Source organism: Pseudonaja textilis, chromosome Z (assembly GCF_049901715.1).
Source record: "Pseudonaja textilis isolate UNSWEBS1 chromosome Z, rPseTex1.2, whole genome shotgun sequence".
NCBI lineage: Eukaryota > Metazoa > Chordata > Lepidosauria > Squamata > Elapidae > Pseudonaja > Pseudonaja textilis.
The window spans coordinates 92,554,791-92,575,871 of NC_142008.1; the positions used below are offsets into that span (position 1 = coordinate 92,554,791).

Genomic DNA, 21,081 nt, shown 5'->3' on the forward strand with positions numbered 1-21,081 from the left:
CTTGCAATCTGTCTCTTGCAATAAAGGAAAATATCTGTAGTTCTGGATTACAATGAGGAGTTGGTCATTGGATGTTTTCTTGCAGATGTTTCATTACCCAAACTAGGTAATATCATCAGTGCTAATCAAACTAGGTAACATTTTCAGTGGTAGTCTAGCACTGATGATGTTACCTAGTTTAGGTAATGAAATGTCTGCAAGGAAACAACCAAGCAGAGAGATCATCAAGGACCCCTAATCTGTCTCTTGCTTCCTATCTGTAAAATGGGAACAATTACATTTCCCTATTATTCAAATGGCCAATGTGATATTTTGATTTTAAAGTTACATTTTGTTGTAAAACTGCTTTGATTATTCAAAAAACCAGAGAGACAAGGTGAAAAATTTACTGTAAGATTTGATGTAGTGGGTTTAGGTGCTGGCCTAGCAACCAGAAGATTGTGAATTCTAATCCTGCTTCAGGTATGAAGGCCAGCTGGGTGACTTGGGGCCAGTCATTCTTTCACAGCTCAACCTACTCACTGGGTTGCTGTGGGAAAATAAGAGAAGGAAGGATTAGTATCTTTATCTTCTGCCTTAAGTTATAAAGTAATAAAGATGGAATTAAAAATCAAATAAATTATATGCTCTTTTCTTGCATTTATTGGCTTGCTTTATGTAGTTTGATTTGTGGTCTGCCAAGGAATAGACAGTAGACAGAAAAGATTTAAGTTCTGTACAATTTATCTGATAATGTCATAAGGTCTTCAATATATACTAAGGTCAACTGTTGATATGTACTTTAAACATAGGTAAGTTATGTTCGTGCCCCTGCTCAGAATTTCCTGGTTCTGTTCTGAAGTGAAGTCTTAATACTAGCATTAAAAAAACAACTCATTTTTTTGGTAAACAATTCCCTTTGTAAACAAGTTTTAAATGCCTGTTGCAATTCTGTTTATTCTGTTTATAAACTTTTGAGACCTTGAAATTCATTATTTCCCCAGATGACATTTTGGAGAATGTTTCTTAAATGATTTGGACAAGCATGTCTTGAACTAGAACAATTAATCTATGAGAGAAGTGTACAATATTTGGAGTTTTTTAATTTAGAAATATTGTGAGTAAAGTGGGGTTTGGGATTTTTAAAATGTATAGAATAGTATACAGTGACTAGAATCAATGGAATATTTTTCTTGCTGTAAGCCTAGAGATTATCCAATTAAGCTAAAGCTCAAGAGATTGTGAAAGAACAAAAAGGTCATCCTTTTTCACTTCAGAGTAGATGACTATAAAATTTACTATCTCAAGATAGTGAGGGCCAATAATCAGAATGAATTTTTAAAGTAGGTTGTAAGTGGGATGTTCACTGCTACACATCAAGATAGTTGCTTATTAGGACTGTAAGCAGGTCAAATACCAATTTGTTGGGGAAGACAAGTGAGAAAATGCTACTACTGTAAATACATCTATTGCCTCTGGTCTCCCAATGACATCTGGTTAACCACTGAGAAGCTAAAATGGGCTTTGGTCTGGTCCATCTTTTCTTCTTTTTGATGTTAGGTGAAGGGATTTTTCATTTTAGTGAATTTAAAATGGATACATCTACCTGAAGCATAATTGGAAGCCTATTATAGAAAAAAGGACACATTGATTTCAAGTGGAGTTTAGCTATTTTCAAAACATGTTTAAGCAGCTACAGCTTATTCAATTGAAAAATTAAATGTTTGAACTAATGTTATTGAATGTGTATGCTAATGGTATAATGGCTCCTATTTGGCATGTTGATGGCAGATTCCCATGCCCTGGCATTGCAGTTATAAAGCATTAGACATGCATATATGAAACAGCCTATAGTTAGGAACATCTTCCAGACTTGGTTGATCATTGTGGTGGCCCATTATCTTGGTGGCCTTTCCCTAGAAGAAAACCTTTCCTTTCGGTAATCAATGGATTTCCAAGATATTTTGCTTAAATTAATTTCTAAGCAAAAACCTTGAGATTTATCCATGTGAATTGACAATGCTGGTCTGACCTTTATCATTGCTAAGTGTTGTATAGAAAAGAAATCTCATCGGTTCAATCTTTTTTGCCCAATGCCTTCTTTTTCTTTGATTTCCCCCTTCCAAAGATCCTACTTCCATCAAAGCCTTTCTTCCATCAGAGCCTTTTTTCAAGCTTTATTTTTTTTTTTAATTTTTAAAAACATTTTTGCTGCAGCAGCCTAGGTTAGCTAAGCTCCCTCAGCAAATTGGAGCAAAGTTTCTACACCTGTCCCCCACATTTCACACATTAGGATTCATGATTTTGACTTTGCCCTAGTTATATATTTCAAATGGATTATAAATTTCAAATCTTGGACCTGATTCCCATGTGTGCATGCCTGTACTGGTTGCTGAATGTATGAAGTTATGGCAGATTTAGAAAGTGTTGTTTAGCACAATGAGAATTGAGTGGGTCCTCTCACTTTCCCAACCTTTATGGGTTGGTGAAAAAATGTTTGCCCATTCTCTCAGGGCCTTCATGTAGAGTCCACATCAATTAAATGGAAAGGAGTTTATGCAAATTTAGAATAGTTATGATTCTGAAAAATCCAATAAAGTTTAACTGGGAACATTGGGTTTGTGGTAATCAAACTGATGAAAATTTACTAACTGGGAATTCCCTCAACTCCCAGCTCAATGGAGGGGAATTTCAGGCAGATTGAAGGATTGCTATTCCTCTGAAAAAGTAATGTGTCCTTACTAAAATGAAGCCTCTGGCTCAAAAAATTATCATGTACATGGAAAATGGGGTTGTCTCACATGATCCCAAATCTTTTGTTGGAGATAGGAGTTCTAATTATAGAAAAAACAAATGTTTAATCATCATCATTGCTACCAATAACAACCTCTTTCTGTAGATTTCCTCATTTTCCTCATTTTTATTAGATAGATGGCCTGGCAGATTCTGAAAGGTTTTTTCTATGTGAATTTATCGGTAGTTAGTTAGAATTGCACAATTGCTCCTTAACATTATTACCTATCATGAGTGTCTATAGAGAAAATATGCCATGACTGTTTCCACATAGTGAATCCCATTAAAATGTTCATATTAACCACCTCCAGTGTTAAAATATGGGTATAAAAGTATAGTGTTCTGTTGGCATGCCTTTCCCATTGCCATACAATTAATTATGTTGTCGTTAAGCCATATGTTCATTAGTAGTAAGAAGCACACATACAATTACCAGTGCATAAAAAGGGTAGAAACCTTCCAAGTAAGGAGGTATCTTGGAGTACTCAGGCTTTCCTCCTGTATGAAAGCATCCCTACAAGCATCTTCTTGCCTTCATGCTACAGCCTGGTGTACTTTTGGTGTCTTGAGAGGGTTTGGCTGAATTCTGCTGCCATCATCCTTCCAGAGGCTTTGCAATGACAATTCATTGGAGAGGGAAGTGGTAGGGGTTCTGGAACTTGAAGCAAGTCTGATGAGCTATTTGAAGATTATTTGGCAGATTGTGATTTCTGAATTAGCTAGGCCTGTAGCAAAACTAGGAATTTGGAATTCTGCAGTCTTTCCTTTGGATTGATGTACATCTATTGCAGATTTGTTCCTCAACAACTAAGCTCAGGTCCTGATTCAAAAAGCCACATGACAGGGTCCTTCTGAACAGCACTAATATTGTGGTTACCTGGTAGATGCATCATACAGACAACTTTCTTCCTATTGTGGAATACAGGTAGTCCTCGACTTATTTTTACAGTTATAAACATTGCAGTGTTCCCATGAATACATGATCAAAATTTGGGCACTTGGCAACTGGCATGTACTTATAATGCTTGCAGTGTGCTGGGGTCGTATGATCATCTTTTGTGATCTTCTGACATAAACAAAGTCAATGGAGAAGTCACTTAACTGTTACCAACTTAACTGCAAGTGATTCACTTAAAAATTATGAAAAAAAAGTGTGAAATGGGATAAAATTCACTTAACAACTGTCTTGCTTAGCAACAAAAATTTTGGATTCAGTTGTAGTAAGTTGAGGAGTACCTGTATGAAGTATCTTTTGCCTTCTATCTTACCTTATGATATGTGCTTAATACACACAGTTTAATTTACTCATAGGGTATCTTCTTTTGAATCTTAAAAACTGAAAATGTTATTCATGCCTGAACCAATGTAAATTATTTACATTGAATGAGTTAATACAATCTGATAAATTTTAAACCCAGGTTAACAAAACACCACTGTTATTTATTCTATTTATTTATCTTGTGTGGCATATCATTCATGAACTAGCAATATAAATTAATATTTCAACTAGATCAGTAGAACCCAATAAAATATAAATGTTAAAGAGATCATTGTTCAAATATCAGTCACTATGCCATCTAACCATTGAAGCACAGCATTGTTTATATTAAAACAAAATCAGATACTGGACTGTTATATGCCTGCTATATGCTTACAGCTGGTCACAATGTGATCTATGATTTGACATAGGATCCCGCAGTCTCACTGAGGGGAGGATACTATGCCCCATTTATATAGAGAGTTCTGGCAGACATCATGTGAGGTACAAATCCTATTCAGGATTGTCCAGTTCTGACATGGTAGGTTCAAGGTCTTGACATTCTTTTTGTAGGATCATTTATATGTCTTCCTATAACTGAGTATTCAGCAACCCATTTAGAACCCAATTTGGTTGGGAATTAATGTTAAAATAGTTGGGTAGATGTTGTGCAAGTGGGGACTTCCTGGATTTGAGTCTTCTTGCTGATAAATGAGGATGGTCATCAGGCACCAGTAGGAATGGTTTTTTCATAGTTTTTCTGTACTCTCTCACGAGTGCATCTTGCCTTCGTAAAGCTGGAGGCGCTATATGGCTCAGAACAGGAGGCCAGCAAGTTGGAGGAGTTTTAATACATGCGCTTATTATCCTCGTGTGTCATTGAGTCTGGTGCTTAACTTACTAGTATGGCAGCTGTTAAGCAGAGGGGCAGAGTATTCTGCAATTTGACCAATCCTGAGTGTGGCAGCTGAACTCCCCATTTAGTTCCACATAATTTCTGGTGTATGTTGTTCCTAGTATTGTCATTTTCGGTCATATTCTCTAGGTGCTTCCTATTCTAGAAGAATAGGATAACCTTATTAGATCAAGTTGTTGTTTAAGTGGACCTTCAGGACTTTGTATGCTAATTTGTTGTTAAGGTGGAAGCACATAGTAACTGTTTTGTTGGTGCTAGGATTGATCCTCTGGTCACTGAAGAATTTCCCCAAAATTTTAAGATCGTTGGACAGGAGCCTATCAATTACCTCCTTGTGTTTTTCTTGGCCAAATCATCAGCAAATCCAAATTTGCATCCCCTTATCACCAGCATATCTGATATATAGTGTTCATGCCATTACAGAGTCTTGTGGGAGGGTGTTGTTTAATCTTCTAACCTTACTTATGTTGTCCTCCATTATTATCTGAAAGGACCCATCACTCACAACTGCTGGCAGCCAAACTACTCCGTAGGCCATCCTGGCTTTCAAAATACATGGCAACGAAAAACATTATATTACTGGTATATTCACATGACATGTTATCTTCCCACAATAAATTGTGAAGACCTAGTTCCTATAATTATGCTGAGGCAATGGGTGGCTTCCTGTAGCTCCCTGAATCACAAATTGCTAATCCTGTTTTAATGTTGTCTGTTGCTTTTTCTGGGAATCTCTTTAGCTAATCTATGGAAAGGCTTAGTGTTTCGATCTTCTTAATTAGTTTTAAGAGTCACCTTTGAAATTGACAAGATCAAAACCATCATTTGTTCTCTCTTTCTCTTTGATAATGTAGTCTTCCCCCAATATCATTTTCATCTTTATACTGTTCTGCTTTTAATAGAATTTTCCATTTCATTTTACTCTCCTTACAGATTGGCCTGTAAACATGGATTCAAAGAGCTTAGTATTTTAAGTATTTTAAGATACTCAGGGAGGAATAGCATTTTAGAAATGAGTATGCGGATATTGAAACGGAATCCACAAGCATTTTTGAGGTGATGTTGAAATTGGGCATGTATCTATATAGAGTATGTTCTGTGTTTTAAATAGGAATTGTGCATTAAAAGAAATTGTGGAATCATAGTTCAATACTTCTGGAGGGCATCAAAGCTGGAACGGAAATAAATCACTAACTCCTCTCTGAGTGAACACAGTACAACAGTTAGGTTGTTTGGTAAATTGAACTTCGACTGATTCTGACATTCCTTGCATCAGTAAAGTCAATATTAATTTTCAGACGGGTTACAATTTAAAGCATGCCTGTATTCCATTTTAAATTCATCATTAAAAATAATCACATATATGAACATTCTCACAGATGAAAGAAGCTCAGAGGTGGATTTCATACCATTTGTTGAACAGTCTTGTGATGTGTAAATATTTGTTGCGAATAAAGACTCACTGCGTGCAAATAGTTCTGCCTTCATATACAGATCTCACCAGGAATTTTGGGAGTTGTAATCCTAACACATCTGCAGGATATCAGCTGAAGGGTGAATTACACAACTTGCCACATCAACAATTTTTCATGAGTGGTGAACAGAATCTATTTGTAGAAGCTGAGTGCTCAGTGGAGTGAGAGGGATAAAGAGGATTGTTAAAGTTGAAGCGGAACTGCCTGAATGAGGCCTGGTCTGAATATACCATAAAATGAAGAATGAACTTTCTAGAATTAAAAAGAAAACCTTCTGTAAAACAAACTTAACAGGTAAAGAAGATTTAGTCTGCCCATCTTTCTGGAGAATGCTGGTTTGTAATTGAAGGGCTTTGTTCCTTAATTTCCAGCATTTTCCTGCTGAAGCTTCAGAGTAGTTTTAGATAGAGAAGGAATTTTTATTGTGCTGCTCAAAATTGGCCCTCGAGCTGTCTATTATTGTGTAGCCTTGCCTTATATTTGCTAGATATAAATTACTAAAAACCTGCCCTTCTGCTTTTGCTGAATTGGTAGAAAGGGGTGGTTTTTTGCTTGCAGTATGCATAGTTAAGAGTGTTTAAATGAATGCATGTTTTGTGATCTTTCTTATATGTGCTTTGAATTTTAATTTTTTATGCCTGTCTAAAAAGGAAAGTAGCTACAACTATACATCTTCCCTGAGCAAGTCCCAATAGAACATTTACCCCCACTGTTCTACTATGATGACAGAATACATCCACACATAACGTTTTTTGTAGATTCACTTAATCTCATACCAGCCATGCAGTTGCATGTAAATACAAGTAAAATGTACAAGGTTGCCATATAGATGTAGTCCTCGACATACAACAGTTCATTTAGTGACTGTTCAAACTTAAGCAGCTGATGAAAAAAAGGACTTATGACTACTTTTCACACTTACAGCCATTACAGCCTCCCCATGGTCACGTGATCAAAATTCAGCTTTGATCAACTGATTAATATTTATGACGGTTGCAGTGTCCTGGGATTATGCTATCACCTTCTGACAAGCAAAATCAATGGGGAAACCAGATTCACGTAACAACTGTGTTACTAACAACTGCAGTGATTCACTTAATAACTGTGACAAGGGAGATATTTTAATGGGGCAAAACTCACTTAAACAAATGTCTTGCTTATCCACAAAAAATCTTGGCTCAACTGTGGTTGTAATTTGAGGACTACCTGTATAATATTAACCATCTATGTTATACGACCAAAATATCTGGAAGCACTAGAAATGGCAGCTAAAATATATTTTCAAATGAGTTTATATTGATTTATTCTTAAGGAAATTACTCTGCTTTAAGTAACCGAAGAAATTACATAGTAATTTAATTTCACTTAATCTAACTAATTTGCTTTTTTATTCGAACCTGGAGCTGTACCAAGTATTGTCTGAAGCACAGTAATGATTTAGGCAGAGAAAGACATGTGCTAAACCTTAAGGAAGGGATATTTCTGAGCATAGGAATATATAAAAGTACCAGAGGCAAACTCACACATTTTTCTATGTGAAAATCCACTCTTCACCCTGCTATATCTCTTTCTCTGTGTTTTAGTGTATGTGCACACAAACATCTTTCAATAACATGTTTGGAACTTTTGGATATGGCAGCAACTAGCTCAGTGGTGGGATTCAAAAAATTTTACTACCAGTTCTGTGGGCCTGGCTTGGTGGGTGTGGCAGGGGAAGGATACTGTAAAATCTCCAGTCAGAGGTGGTATTTGCCGGTTCTCCAAACTACTCAAAATTTCCGCTACCGATTCTTCAGAACTGGTCAGAACCTGCTGAATGCCATCTCCGAACTAGATACTCTTGGCTGATCTGAAAGGTTAAAGCAGGTTTGGACCTAACTACTATTTCAATGGGGAACAATCAGGAAAACCTTAGGGATTTCATATTGTTCTCAGGGCAATGCATAGATGTTTCCAAGCATTTGTTAGGAATTGAACAGAATTTGAAGAAACTGAGAAAATTAGGAACCCATGATTTCAGCAAGAGACTTATTGGTAGGCCACAAACCAGTTCTTTTTAGCCAGAATTCTCTTTAATCCCATTAATTTTGTTGGGAAAGTTAAATGGGAACTGTTGTTCTAATAGCAGTTTCTCAAACTTTTTTATTTCTAAATATCTACAGAATTCCAATTGTTTCCCTTTCCCTTTCATTTTTTTTAAAAAAATCATTATTATATTCTTCAATCTTCACCTGTTTTCATTTATTCTTGTTTTAGTTACTTTCTTCTTTTTCTTTCTATTACTTTTCCTTCTGTTCCTTCTCATTCTTATGTCCCTTTTTTTCTCATGCATATCTTCTTTTTCTCCTCCTATTTTTAATTTTCTTTTGACCCCTCATTTATGCTCTATTTTCTTTCTTATGCTTTTCTTTCTTTCTTTCTTTCTTTCTTTCTTTCTTTCTTTCTTTCTTTCTTTCTTTCTTTCTTTCTTTCTCTTTTCTTTTCTTTTCTTTTCTTTTCTTTTCTTTTCTTTTCTTTTCTTTGTATGTTTCTTCCTTTCTCTTTCATGGCAGTCTTTTACTAAATGAGTCAAAACAGACATTTGTCATGTTCCCTACAGGAAGTTTTGGGGGTTTTGTTTGAAAATCTGCTGGCTAAGCAGAGCCTCTGACTTTCTATTATTATTTAAACAGGCCCCACTGATTTTTCTCTGTTGAATGCAAGCAGCGTGCACATACACATAAGCTGCATTTTCTGTTCGGGTTGGGAGGTCAGACTTAAAAACTCACTCTTTTAAAATAATAATTTCAGTTGTATCCAATGCTGATATATATATATGGGGGGCTTTGCATTACAATGGTATTAACCCTTTGGTTTTTCTGATCAGCTGTATTCTTTTTCTTTGATATATTCTGTTTTCTTTTTACTTTTAACCAGATATATTGTATGTATATTTGTATGTGTGACACACACACATTCACACATTTCTAACCCTTTCAAAACATTCATTGTTTGCATCTACCTGGTACTCTTTAAATTACATTCAAATAAATATTAGGAAATTCTGTTGAGATCTTTTGCAAACCAACATTGCAAACCAATGTACTCTATCTATATATATGCATATGCGTGCGCGCACACACACATACACACACACACACACACACACACACACACACACACATGTTCATTCTCCCTCTTTAATCATGACTTGATGGTATATTTTGTAGTCCCTCTGCTCTCTATCTGTGATAGAGGAAAAAGGGTTTGGGGTAGGTCAGAAAGGGCCAGCTGTTGGCTCATCCTCTTTAGAATCTGCTAAAGAGGATAGATCTGTTCTTCTTTATTGAAGGCCCTTTATTATGTTGCATGCATCAGCATAAAACTAATTATTCCATGATTCAATTTGTGGTGGAAATGAAGAAATTAAAGTATTTTAATTCTCTGCCATTAAGGTTTAAGGTAATGATTTTTTATGAGCACTAAGAACCTTTATAAACATACTGGTATAATAGATTTCTAAATCATATTGTAATATTGTGTATATTATCATTATTTTCATTAATGTAAATCAAGCTGATTAGACTCAGCCAGCACATTTAGTATTGGATTTAATCATGTATTGCAATTCTTTGTATTTTGTAAAATGTGTTATTTGTTGCTATACCTTCAATATTTTTTTAAAATGGGGATAAACTATGCTTCTTTTTTCATTGCAGCAACAGAAAATTTGAGCATTTATTACACATGTTCATTAACTAGAAAGTCACCTCCACAGATTTAAGCTAGCAGATCTGGCTGCAAAAATGCAGTCACTGGCCAGCAGCAGAGAAAATTCTCAGGATGTAGTAATGCTGTCCCTTCTTATTTGAAATTAACGTGCTATAGGGAAGGTCCAGGGTTCAGGAGAAACTTTTGAACATTCTTAAGATAAACACTTAGGGTGATTAGAATATATATTTGTTTCCATTTTTCCCATGCTAAATCCAGAACTGAAGAAAGAATTATTTTGAATGCTGTTTGTTTGTGTGTGTATATTGTGCATGCTTTGAACATGGAGGCAATGAGATGTGATTCATGGCCCTGAACCTTCACATTTTGAATGGCTTTTTTTTTTTAAAGTATGGGATAGCAAGACTTTTGAAGGTTTGAAGAGGCTTCTGTTACTGTTTTAACCAGAATGAGCATTGTCCTGGAAAAGAAAAAAACGTTTTTTTTTCCAGTGATCTTTCCCATATACAGTTTCCCATATTAGAACGTTTATGTGTCTTGTGCAAGAATTTCTTTTTTAGGAGAGGAAAAAAGAATGGGGGTACGTGTGAGTTGTTTCTGAATGTTCTCGAAAAGATCTGAAGCCTTGGGGCTTGGAAGGCACACTTAGGTTGGATTGGTATATGTTTATGGGAGTGTCACAAAAACACTTTCACACTATATCAAACAGTTTGACAAAAAGCCCTAAGGAGATTCCTTATCAGATGAAGAATTATGATTATTTTTTTATTCTCTGTGTTTGGGTTTTAGAGTTCTTTTCATTTCCCAATACTAACTTTTTTTAAAAAGTAAGATGCAAGTGTGATCTTGTCTTTTTTAGGTTTCTGTTGTTGTGAATCCCCGAGTTCTGGCAGCATTTAACTTATAGGAAAATATGGTTTGACCATTTAGCTGTTTGAAAACGCATCCTTTCTTTCAAAACTCTGTTCCTCAATGTATAGCAATTTGTTTTCCTTTGTCCCATGATTCTTGATAGAAGTTGGCATTACATGAATATGGAAGCTCTGAATATTAATATTACAAACATTGCACAGATTAAATATGGCACATGACATTATCCATTGCCTAGAAATATACAGTTAGTGTTTAGAGAAGATCTTGAATGGACTTCATATGAGCTGTGCTGGATGATTAATTTGATTCTAAGTTACATGCTTGTAGATGTGGCAAGCATTTTGTCTTATCTGTTACATGGACATCTGGAGAAAGGTTAATATGTGCAAAGAAGGGTATTAAAAATGCTTATTTTGAGAGAACCAGAATTGTCTACTTAAACAGGTAAAATTCTGTATAACAGTCAAACATATAGTAGTATTTGCATTATATGGTCTTTATGATTGCATCTATGAGTCTGCGTATCTATGCATTTATGGAAAATTATGATATTTATTACAGATTATGGAGCATTGAACATTACTTAAAACGAGGGGTGGAGATTGGGAGTTAATTGTAGGGAATGTTTGATGGAATTATGGTAGATAACTACCTTTGAAAAGCTTCCTATGGTGATGCTATAAATTCTTCAAGGGCTAAGGATAACATTTCACATTGGAAATGAATTGCCTCATAAGTCTGACTAAGCAATCCAGGGCAAGGAGAAATGCAGAAATGATTGTCTTGACTGCATCGTTTTAGTTGTTCTTTTGAATTATCTGTTTGACAGTCATTGTAAACATTGAACATGCCTCTTTTTGGAATTCTCTTTTTGATTGAGGAGATCAATGTTGAAATAGAAATAGCATTTTAACAGATATTTTGCCTCATGTTCCAACAAGGTTCTCTCAGTGCAAGTTTAGAGGTATGGGTTGTTTTGCAATATTGTGGTCTCTGTTGAATTTGAATGGGGGAGGAACTTGATTGGTTAGAGATTGGAGATTTCTTGTGACGTATCAGTTGATTGGTAGTTAGAAATGGTGCCAAGTCTATTTTGATTATCCCCCTCATCAGTCTGTTGGGCATGGTTTAAATCAGGCATTTGACTAGATGGTAAATGGTATCCTGTTCCATTGTTCTGGTGATAGCTTCTTTGTTGGAATGCTAGAATTCAAGATGAATTCTTTTTCAGTACGGATCTCCCTAAGCACAAAGAAACCCAATTAAAAGTATTTGTAAGAAACCTGGGCTACTGTTATCCTTCCAGATTCTTGTAAATGTTGACTATGCCTGATCTATACTTTATCTTACTCGGCTTAGTTTAGTGGACACTCTTAGTTTAGTGGAAGCTCTTTTCAGTCTGTGGAGAAACCATTCTAGTTTCTTGGGTTCAGTCATTATTCTATACTGCAAAAGTTACACAAATAATCTGAACAGAACAGATCTTTCTTGAACGTCAATATACCAGTAATACACCGGAATGTAAATCCATGAGAAGTAAGTTATCTGAATTCCAAGACAACAAATTTGAATTGTTCAATTTAAGCATTTTATTTTGTGTGATTTGTTTTGTTCCTCTTGGGCAAGATAGAACCTTGGAATTCCTGACTCCCAAACATCTTAGGAGTCTCCAGGTAGCTTCATCAGACATTATTTTGAATGTAATGTTTCAAATTTAAGCAGCATATTTTTCTTTTTTTTTAAATCCCAAAATCTAGAAAATTATTGCATGGAGTTATGTGACAATTATACTTCCCCTACAAATGGCTCATATCTGTTTGTAGTCCTGGCCTGCAAATGTGTGTTGGCTTGCAGATTCATCAGCATACCTAATGTTAGTTCAAATTTTTTATACATAATTTAGCACTAAATTGCAAAACGTTGCTTTAGAGAATTAGCACAATTCCTCATTCATGTATACAGAATTGAAAAAAAGAACATGGCTCCGTGGTCTGTATCAGTGCAAGGCTGCATTTTTGGTTTATATGATTAAAATTTTGCTCTGAAGAGATTTAGGCGGTTTTTGTTGCTCCTCTTCTTTATAAGTAATACTGCTGTTGTGAAAATTTCAACCTCCTTAATGCAATTTTTGTAAATCAAATCTTTAAGAGAAAAACACATTTTATTGTAAGACAAGAACAGTGGAAGTGATGGCGAGATATAAAAACTCCTGTATGAGGAAAGGCAAAAGCATCTATTTTTAATTTGAAGTGAAAGTGAGTAGGAATATAAAATTGTTCATAGTATGGCAGTTGTAGGTTCAGATACATTTTTCCTCCGTTTCTCATAGTGATAGGGCTTGGAGGTTCATCTATTAGAACAAAAGGAATTTGTGAACATTAAAAAGGCATACGGGTACTTTTTTCACACTTTTTTTTACAACTGGTAGATTCTGCTGGCACCAGAGGCAATGATGTAAAATTAAGGTGGTTTTAAAGAAGACTGAGCAAATTTGTGGAAGTTTGAGCTCTCAGTGGGTGGTTATCTTAATGGCTTTTTATTTTCATGAGAATCATGGGCAATACAGGTAATCCTCAATTTACGTTAAGTGACCGTTCAAAATTACAACAATGATGTGATGACCCAGGGTGGGATACAAAACAAACACAGTCACAGAAAACAGGTGAAACCCTTTTATTCCTTCAGTTTGCTTCCAAGCTCCGAATATCTTTGATAGAAGACAAAAAAAACGCCCACCTGCAGCACATGAAGAGGAACAAGGCCCTCTCCTCCCGAGGAGACCACGTCTCTCCCTTATTCTCTCCTCCCTGCATGCCCTAGGATGGATAGGGGATGGGCCTGGGTCCTCCTCTGAATGTTCAGCCGGCCTCTGCCCTTCCCCAGCCTCCTCCCCAACGTCCGGAGCCACACTTCCACTCCCTGTCCGCTGTTCCTCCTCTCCCTCAGAGTCAGTCTCCACAGGGGCATGAAGTGACTTCCACACTTATGACCACTGCAGCACCCCCAGAGTTACCTGATCAGAATTCAAACACTTGGCAACTAACTCATATTTATGATGATTTATGATGATTGCAGTGTGTCAGGGGTCATGTGATCTTTTTTTGCGATGTTCCAACAGGCAAACTCAACGGGGGAGCCTGTTTCACTTTACAACAATGTAACTAACTTAACGACTGCAGTGATTTGCTTAACAGCTGTAGCAGGAAAGCTCATAAAATGTAGTAAAACTCACTTAACAAATGTCTGGCTTAACAACAGAAATTTTGGGCTCGATTGTGGTCATAAGCCGAAGACTATCTGTATCTCTTAATACCAGCTGCTAGGGAGTTAACAGTGGAAGAAGGCTATTGCGAACTTCCTGAATGCATCTGGTTGGTCACCTTGGAACACAGAATTCTGGACTAGATTAGCCCACTGGTCTGCTCCAGTAAGCTCTTAATGTTCTTATCTATCTAGTGCATGCTTATGTATATGTGTCTGTAACAAAGCCTACCCTTTTATTCACTGCAAGTGCTGTGCTCATTTTGAGCTATATGATATTATTTGGATAATTACGTGTCTAGAATAGCAGATTGCAAACTGTGACAGTTTGGAGATTGTATAAAAACTGAATATCCCTTTTGAGAACTGCTGATACTAAATATTGCTGAAAGCGTGTTACAGCTATTCAGTAGACAGATCTATTGTGAGATTTAACATTTCAGTTGACCATTCAAGATCCTAAAAGAAAAAGAAATGATTATAGTATGTTAATACCCTTTGCTTTAAAGGCAACACAAGATATATATATATATATATATACAAGTGCAGAATAAATATATGTAATGCAGTAGAAAATAAAAATATATAGCTGCTGTTTGTAAGGGCCCATCAATTAAACAGCATCCTTCATGTGAAAATAGATTTCTTCCTTATCTACAGTATTTTTGTGGTGTGAAACACTGAGATATATTTGCCCAAATTTCTTCTTCCATAAGGCTAAAGGACAAAATACATTCAATATTGCCAAACCAAATGTATGGATGTAATATGTTATTTCAGAGCATGATCTCCGAACTGGAAATTCCCCATTTAAATCCCCGGTAACTCAGGTGATTTGGGGCAATCATCTGTCCAGTATACTGGGTTATGTGGATAATAGTTCTGCCCTGCCTTCCAATGCAGGAGCATTAACTACTGGAGTAATTCTGCTTAAAAATGTTAGTTTGAACATCAGGGTGCCTCTCTGCTTTTTTTCCACTTGGCTGGCAGGTATGATGGAATACTGGGGATTCTAAGGCACAGTGTGTGTGTGTGTGTGTGTGTGTGTGTGTGTGTGTGTACATTCTTACTGCTCACTCTTCTTTTTCTTAAATATATGAACAGCCTTTTTTAAAAAAAATTCCTTACCGGCTTCCTGAACAGACAGAACACCTTTTTATCTGTTCGTGGTAGGTCTGCTTTTGGCTCAGCGGTGTGACTGCTGCATGCTGGTGGCAGCCCTGGCAGGCGAAGAGGAGGAGGAGGAGGTTGGGGGGAGCGCCCCTGTGATGTCACTGGGAAGGAGAAGGCCTGTGAGTGGGTCATTTGGAGGTGAAGCTTTTTGTGAGGAGAGTTCAGGCGGAGTTCAGCTGCATAACATTAAGCAAATAAGGGGTGGCTGGAGGAGCAGCAGAAACCTCCGATTTGGAGAGGGGTGATGCAGGCAAAAGGGGCCCGCCCTGGCCAATTCCTTGCCACAAAAAATGAGAGGGGGTCTGCTTGCTTTTTTTCCTTGCGGCACTCCAGGGATGGAGAAAACACATGATGATGCAGTGTCTGCAGTTTTGTAGCTACAGACAGCTGCTGGAGAGGCACTTTTTTTTTAACGCCGTCCTTTTTCTCTCCTCCCTTCCATTCCTCCTCCCCTTCCTTTATTTCATTCATTCATTCATTCATTTCTCTCTGTTTCCTTCTTCCCTCCTCCCCCAGCCTGCGCTTTTCCACATTTGGTTGGGGCTGCGCAAGACACAGCACGCAGCAGGTAAGGAAAGAGTTAAGCTGGTTCAGAGCCGACTTTTTGAGTCGAGGAAAGATTTTGTGCTGCCTTTAATCTATCAGTCCTATACATCACACACATACATACGCACACACAAAACACATGCGCGTATGTGCTCTCTCTCTGTCTCTTGTCTCTCTGTGTGTGTGTGTGTCTGTCTGTCTCTCTCCCTCTGTCTCTCTATCTCTGTCTCTGTCTCTCTCTCTCTCTCTCATGCACACACACCTCCCTTTTTCCCAGGGAGAGGAGAACCAAGCAGCTAGAGAGAAATCCTTCTACATCCAAGACTATTTAAGGCCTCTGGCATTTTCCCAAGCATTGAGAACCCAACAACACATTTGTGTAATTCTATTATTTTCCTCACTCCCTTTCCCTCCTCTTTCTGCAGTGGGATAGAGATGTAATTTTTATATATGTAAATGTAATCCATGATTACCTTCAGTTCTCTGAGAGATAGGAAAACAACTCTTGAATTCTAGGAGGAACTTATTTTTTTTTTTTTTGTATGCATGTGCGTTTGAAACTTTTTCTTCCATTTTTTCCAAAAAGAGTTACTGCAGAGAACCCCCTTCCCTTCCCTCCTTTCCTCTTGTTAGTTTGGGAGAAGGAAGCATGGAATTGAATGGGAGGTGGAAATGTGTCCAAAATACTATCTAATACCAGGGAGCCTACTTCTATAAAGAATTTTACTCTTCCGAAGGCAGAACGGCTTGGATTCTATTATTTTTGTAAAAGTAAAAATACAATTTTTAATTTTTTTTAATTGTTTGGATTTATGAATCTCTCTTGATTGTGAAGCATAATTCGGGCTAACTTGCTAGCCTAATTTTCAAGGGATTCCTTTGGAATAGAAGAATGGAGATTTGAATATTGTCCTTTGGATGTTTTTTTCAAAACTTTCAGCAAGACCTTCTGTGACCAACCTGGTCTGTTTGGTGGATTCCCCAGCTGCTTTTGGATTCCCTAAATACCTCTCCACCAGGGATCAAGGGGTGGGGGAGTGAAAGCAAGCAAGCAAGAGCAGCACAGAAAACAGAAAACAACCAGTCAACTTCCCCTCAGCTCTGTGAATTAAGTATCACTATAGAATTTTGCTCTTTCATCACCAAACTTTTGTTCTGATTCCCTCCTTCCCATTCCACACTAGATCCCAATCCCTCTTACCCCTTGTTCTGCTTGGAGAAGATGTACGAAAGTGTGGAGGTAGCTGGTTTAAACAGCAGCCCTAATTCCTTCTTCATGATGGATTTTTACAACCAGAACCGTGCATGCTTGATCCAGGACAAAGGAGCTGTGAACCCAAATCCCTACAGCACCCCTGTTCGAAACCAGCACTGGAACAGTTCCAATCACTGTACGTATAATGTGATCCTCCGGGACCTGACCGCGTTAAGTTGACACCCCGTTGCCCTGTTTCCTTATTCCCAGCTTTTAAGGTGACCTTATTAAGAAAGACTAGAGAGCCATATAATGGTGCGGACATTCACAGTATGGGAATCTGTCATCCATGGAATTTGAAATCCTTGGTTGGTTTGTGGCAAGTGAAAACCTATTCTGTTGTATTATAGGATAATTGGGTGGGTGGAGGTGAGAATGAAGGATTGAAAATGCATTGCTTTTGTGGTACTTGGATATTGCTTTTACAAAGGTATGCATATTGAGATTTTGCTTTCCTTCTCTTTTTTCCCCTTCCTCCTTTTCCAATGGTAAAGGACCTCCCAATATACTTTTCCCCTTAAATGCATCACATCTTGTTTTAATCCATTTTAAGTGTTGAATTCTGCTTTGGTTTTTGGTTTTTTCTTCTTCATTTTATGAAAATCCGCAAGAAAGCAGAGTGAATCCATTAAAAAAATAGAAATCCATATTAGAGCAAGCGTATTATGGTATTTAAAATAATTTTTCATGAATTGAGCATTTCATTCTAATTCTTGTGAAACTTTATGTTATCATCACCCAGACTGAAATACCTTCCTCCACAATTGCAGGGGGGAAAACTGTCTCTGTTCTTCACATATACATTTTAGTACTTTCCCCACCTCTTCTTTGAGTCTTTATCAGTTCCCGGTTTTAAATAGCTACTTCCACAACCTGTTAATTTGTTCCTTCTGTTGTTAAGCCATGCTCTCTAAATAATACTTGAAACTTAAATTTGTAAAGGGTGTGTGTGTGTGTGTGTGTGTGTGTGTGTGTTGGAAAAATATGAACAAATTTTAGGGTTAAGCATATATAAGAAAGACTTGTGGTGCCAAATAAGCTCCCCTCATCTCTTTTTTCCCATCTTGGTGATCTGATAAGATCTCTGACAAAATCCAATTAACTAAAGAGTACACCACATTTTTAATCTTTCTATATATATACCTAGGTGAATTGCCTCTAGGTGGGTGAGCTAGCAAGCGGAAAAGGGAAAGTAGCATTTTGAAAAATAATCAAAAGTTGGGTGTAGTTCTACAGGATCTTTTTCAGAATGTTTTTTTTTTAATATTGCATGCACCCCATTGTAATCTTCCCTCTGCTATGAACATTCCTTATTAAAATGGCACATTTTTCTGCTGAAAATTTTTGAATGCACTTTCTTCTCTAGCTTAACTATTTTCTTTAAAAGTAAATATTATTGTTTCTAATACCTTCCCTAATATCTATCCCAGGTCTTACCTGGAATGTACAATGTGCTTATGATTTGGATTTAAATTGTATATATTTCCTTCTATCTCTCATTTTTTTCTCTTCTTTCCCAGAGAGATGTAGGTTAGTTTGTTTTGAAATTAATTTCTTTCCAAAAGGTTGGATATGGGTGGAGACAGGGAAGGGGAAAATCTGTGCACAGTTTGACTCTGACTTGAGAAACAGCATTGAAGGTGTAGTTTGCAGCAATAAAAAAAAACTACTTAGATAAATTGTTATAATGTCTTGCACTGAATGATAAACTTTCTCTTGGAGAACCACCCACCAAAGTTGAGAGAAATAAGCACTTCACAGATATAACATTATGCCTTTTAAAATAGTTGTTGCATAAATTATTTTGATTTACTAATAACCTTTAATTCCTGATTTATTCTTCAGCGGGAAGATTTAAATCAAGGGATAAATATAAGTTTGGATTCTTCATTTGCAACATGCTTTCTAGTACCTAACACCTTTGTTTTTATGGACAATATTAGACTATAGGTCCATTTTGTCTTTTCCTAACAATAAAAGTTTCTGAGATTCTCCCTAAAAATTATATATTCTAATTTAGAGACAGTTGTACAATCAACAGAATTGAAGGTTAAGGTTTTTCTTGGACCATACCATTTCAGCCTAGAGATGAAAAGCTGCTGTGTTCAATGCTTCCTTAAGGGATGTTATTCTATCCACAGAAAATCAGCATGTCAAGAGTTGAGTTCTGGCATAATTTTCCTAATATGCTATTTCCTATATGCAGAAAATGATTCCACTTAATCTTTCTTATTGATCAATACACAACTGTCTTCCTGTAGTGAATAATCCAGGGCAAGTTTGACAAGTTGGTAATGCTTATTGTTTGAGTCTGTTCCAGACAGTCCACACAGTGATATATAAAGCCAGACTGTGCTATCTCCATTTTGCAAAAGACTTGAAAATACAAACTGTCTAAGACAATTTGTGAGTCCATGTCTCACAGGAACCATGAATGAAGGAAATCTCAGCTATAAGAGTGATCCCTCTGAATCATAGCTTAAAGCTATGATCTACCTCAAAAAAATGTGTGAATACTGATATTTCTGTTTATATCTTTGTTCATGTGCCAATCATCTCTGGTAAAACAAGAACAAGCTAATGTAAGATTTTAGTGAAGCCAATGACATAGAGAAATGTTAATAACAATCTTGGTGTATTGTCTTTGCAAAAAATAGTTTTGGAAAATGTAAAAATTATATTGGATCTTACATAACAGATAGGGATGAATCTCTGGTATTGCAGTAATAACTCTGCTCAACCATTGTTATCATAATTTCTCTTCCTCATAAGAACATTCTACATAAAGCAACACCACTGTATAGTAAACTTCTTGCAGGCCTGACTATTCAGTACCAACAACTATTCTTTCAAGTGAGAAAGCTAATATTATAGAGCATCTTCTGAACTGAATGCTAGAACAGAAAGTTAGGATATACATCTCTGTGTAAATCAGCAAATTCATAAGAACCCTAGTGGCACTTCTTCTGTCCCACAATTAGTTATCTGCTTATGCTATAGTTGAGTTCATATAGAATCATAGGGACAAGAATGTAGCTATATTTGTAACATGTTAGATAACAGACTTATTAACGGGGTTGCAAGGAGGATAAAATGAATAATCCCCTATGAACCACTCAGAAGACTTGGGTGGAAAGAAAGGATATAATTGGGGGGGATCATTTTGCTGCAATCCCTTCTCTTTCTAAGACTCTGTATGTCAAGTAGGTGGAATTTGGACAAATACAGTTGTCCCAAATCCACTAGTAATTCTAGGGCTGAGATTGGTCCTGAATCTTGGTTCCTTGAAGATTCCAATAGGTTAATTTATTGCTCATTCATTTTTTTTAACCACAGATTATCAACCTAATCATGGTTCCTTGTCTTTCCCTAAAGTTTATGGATTTATTTAAGATAGACTTCTCCTGTTAAATGGTTTATCGTATCTATATCCTTTATCGGAGTATAGATAAAGCAATGTAGACCTGATAAACATTTTTAAAAGACCCTTCTTATGTCAAAAGGCCTAGCCTTTTGGTTCTCAGATATATAGTGTCCCATAGAAGAGGCATTACATGAAACATTTACATGTTCTTTCATTTTAGCTACTGCTTTGGACAAGTTAGGGTAGAGCAAATGTGGCTGCATTTGTCACAAAGAATTAACAAAAATGTATAAAAAATCTTCAGGCATTAATATTGAAATATACAAGATTATAAAGAATGTTAAAATAGAGAAGCATATATTTATTAAAGAAGCTATAGCTAAAAATGCATGCTCTCAAGCAGTTTGAAATGCCATTAAATAAGCAAATCCTCACAATCAAATGCAGAATCTGACTTGCTTAAACATAGGTTCCTTT

At 36.5% G+C, this 21,081-nt stretch overlaps 1 protein-coding gene across 7 annotated transcripts in view; it reads left to right on the plus strand.

Moving 5' to 3' along the window:
- Nucleotides 1-21,081, plus strand: part of RARA (retinoic acid receptor alpha) — a 217,979-nt gene that overhangs the window by 128,496 nt on the left and 68,402 nt on the right. Inside the window, exons 1-2 of one of the 7 annotated variants that reach the window (XM_087916886.1) lie at nucleotides 15,632-16,007; nucleotides 17,170-17,376. The exons of 4 other annotated variants lie outside the window; for them this stretch is intronic. In XM_087916886.1, coding sequence (XP_087773012.1) covers nucleotides 15,788-16,007; nucleotides 17,170-17,376 — 427 coding nt within the window. In that variant the 5' untranslated portion in view covers nucleotides 15,632-15,787. Of the gene's footprint in view, nucleotides 1-15,631; nucleotides 16,008-17,169; nucleotides 17,377-21,081 lie in introns of those variants that run through there. 2 more of the 7 variants (XM_087916892.1, XM_087916887.1) reach the window with 2 other exon arrangements.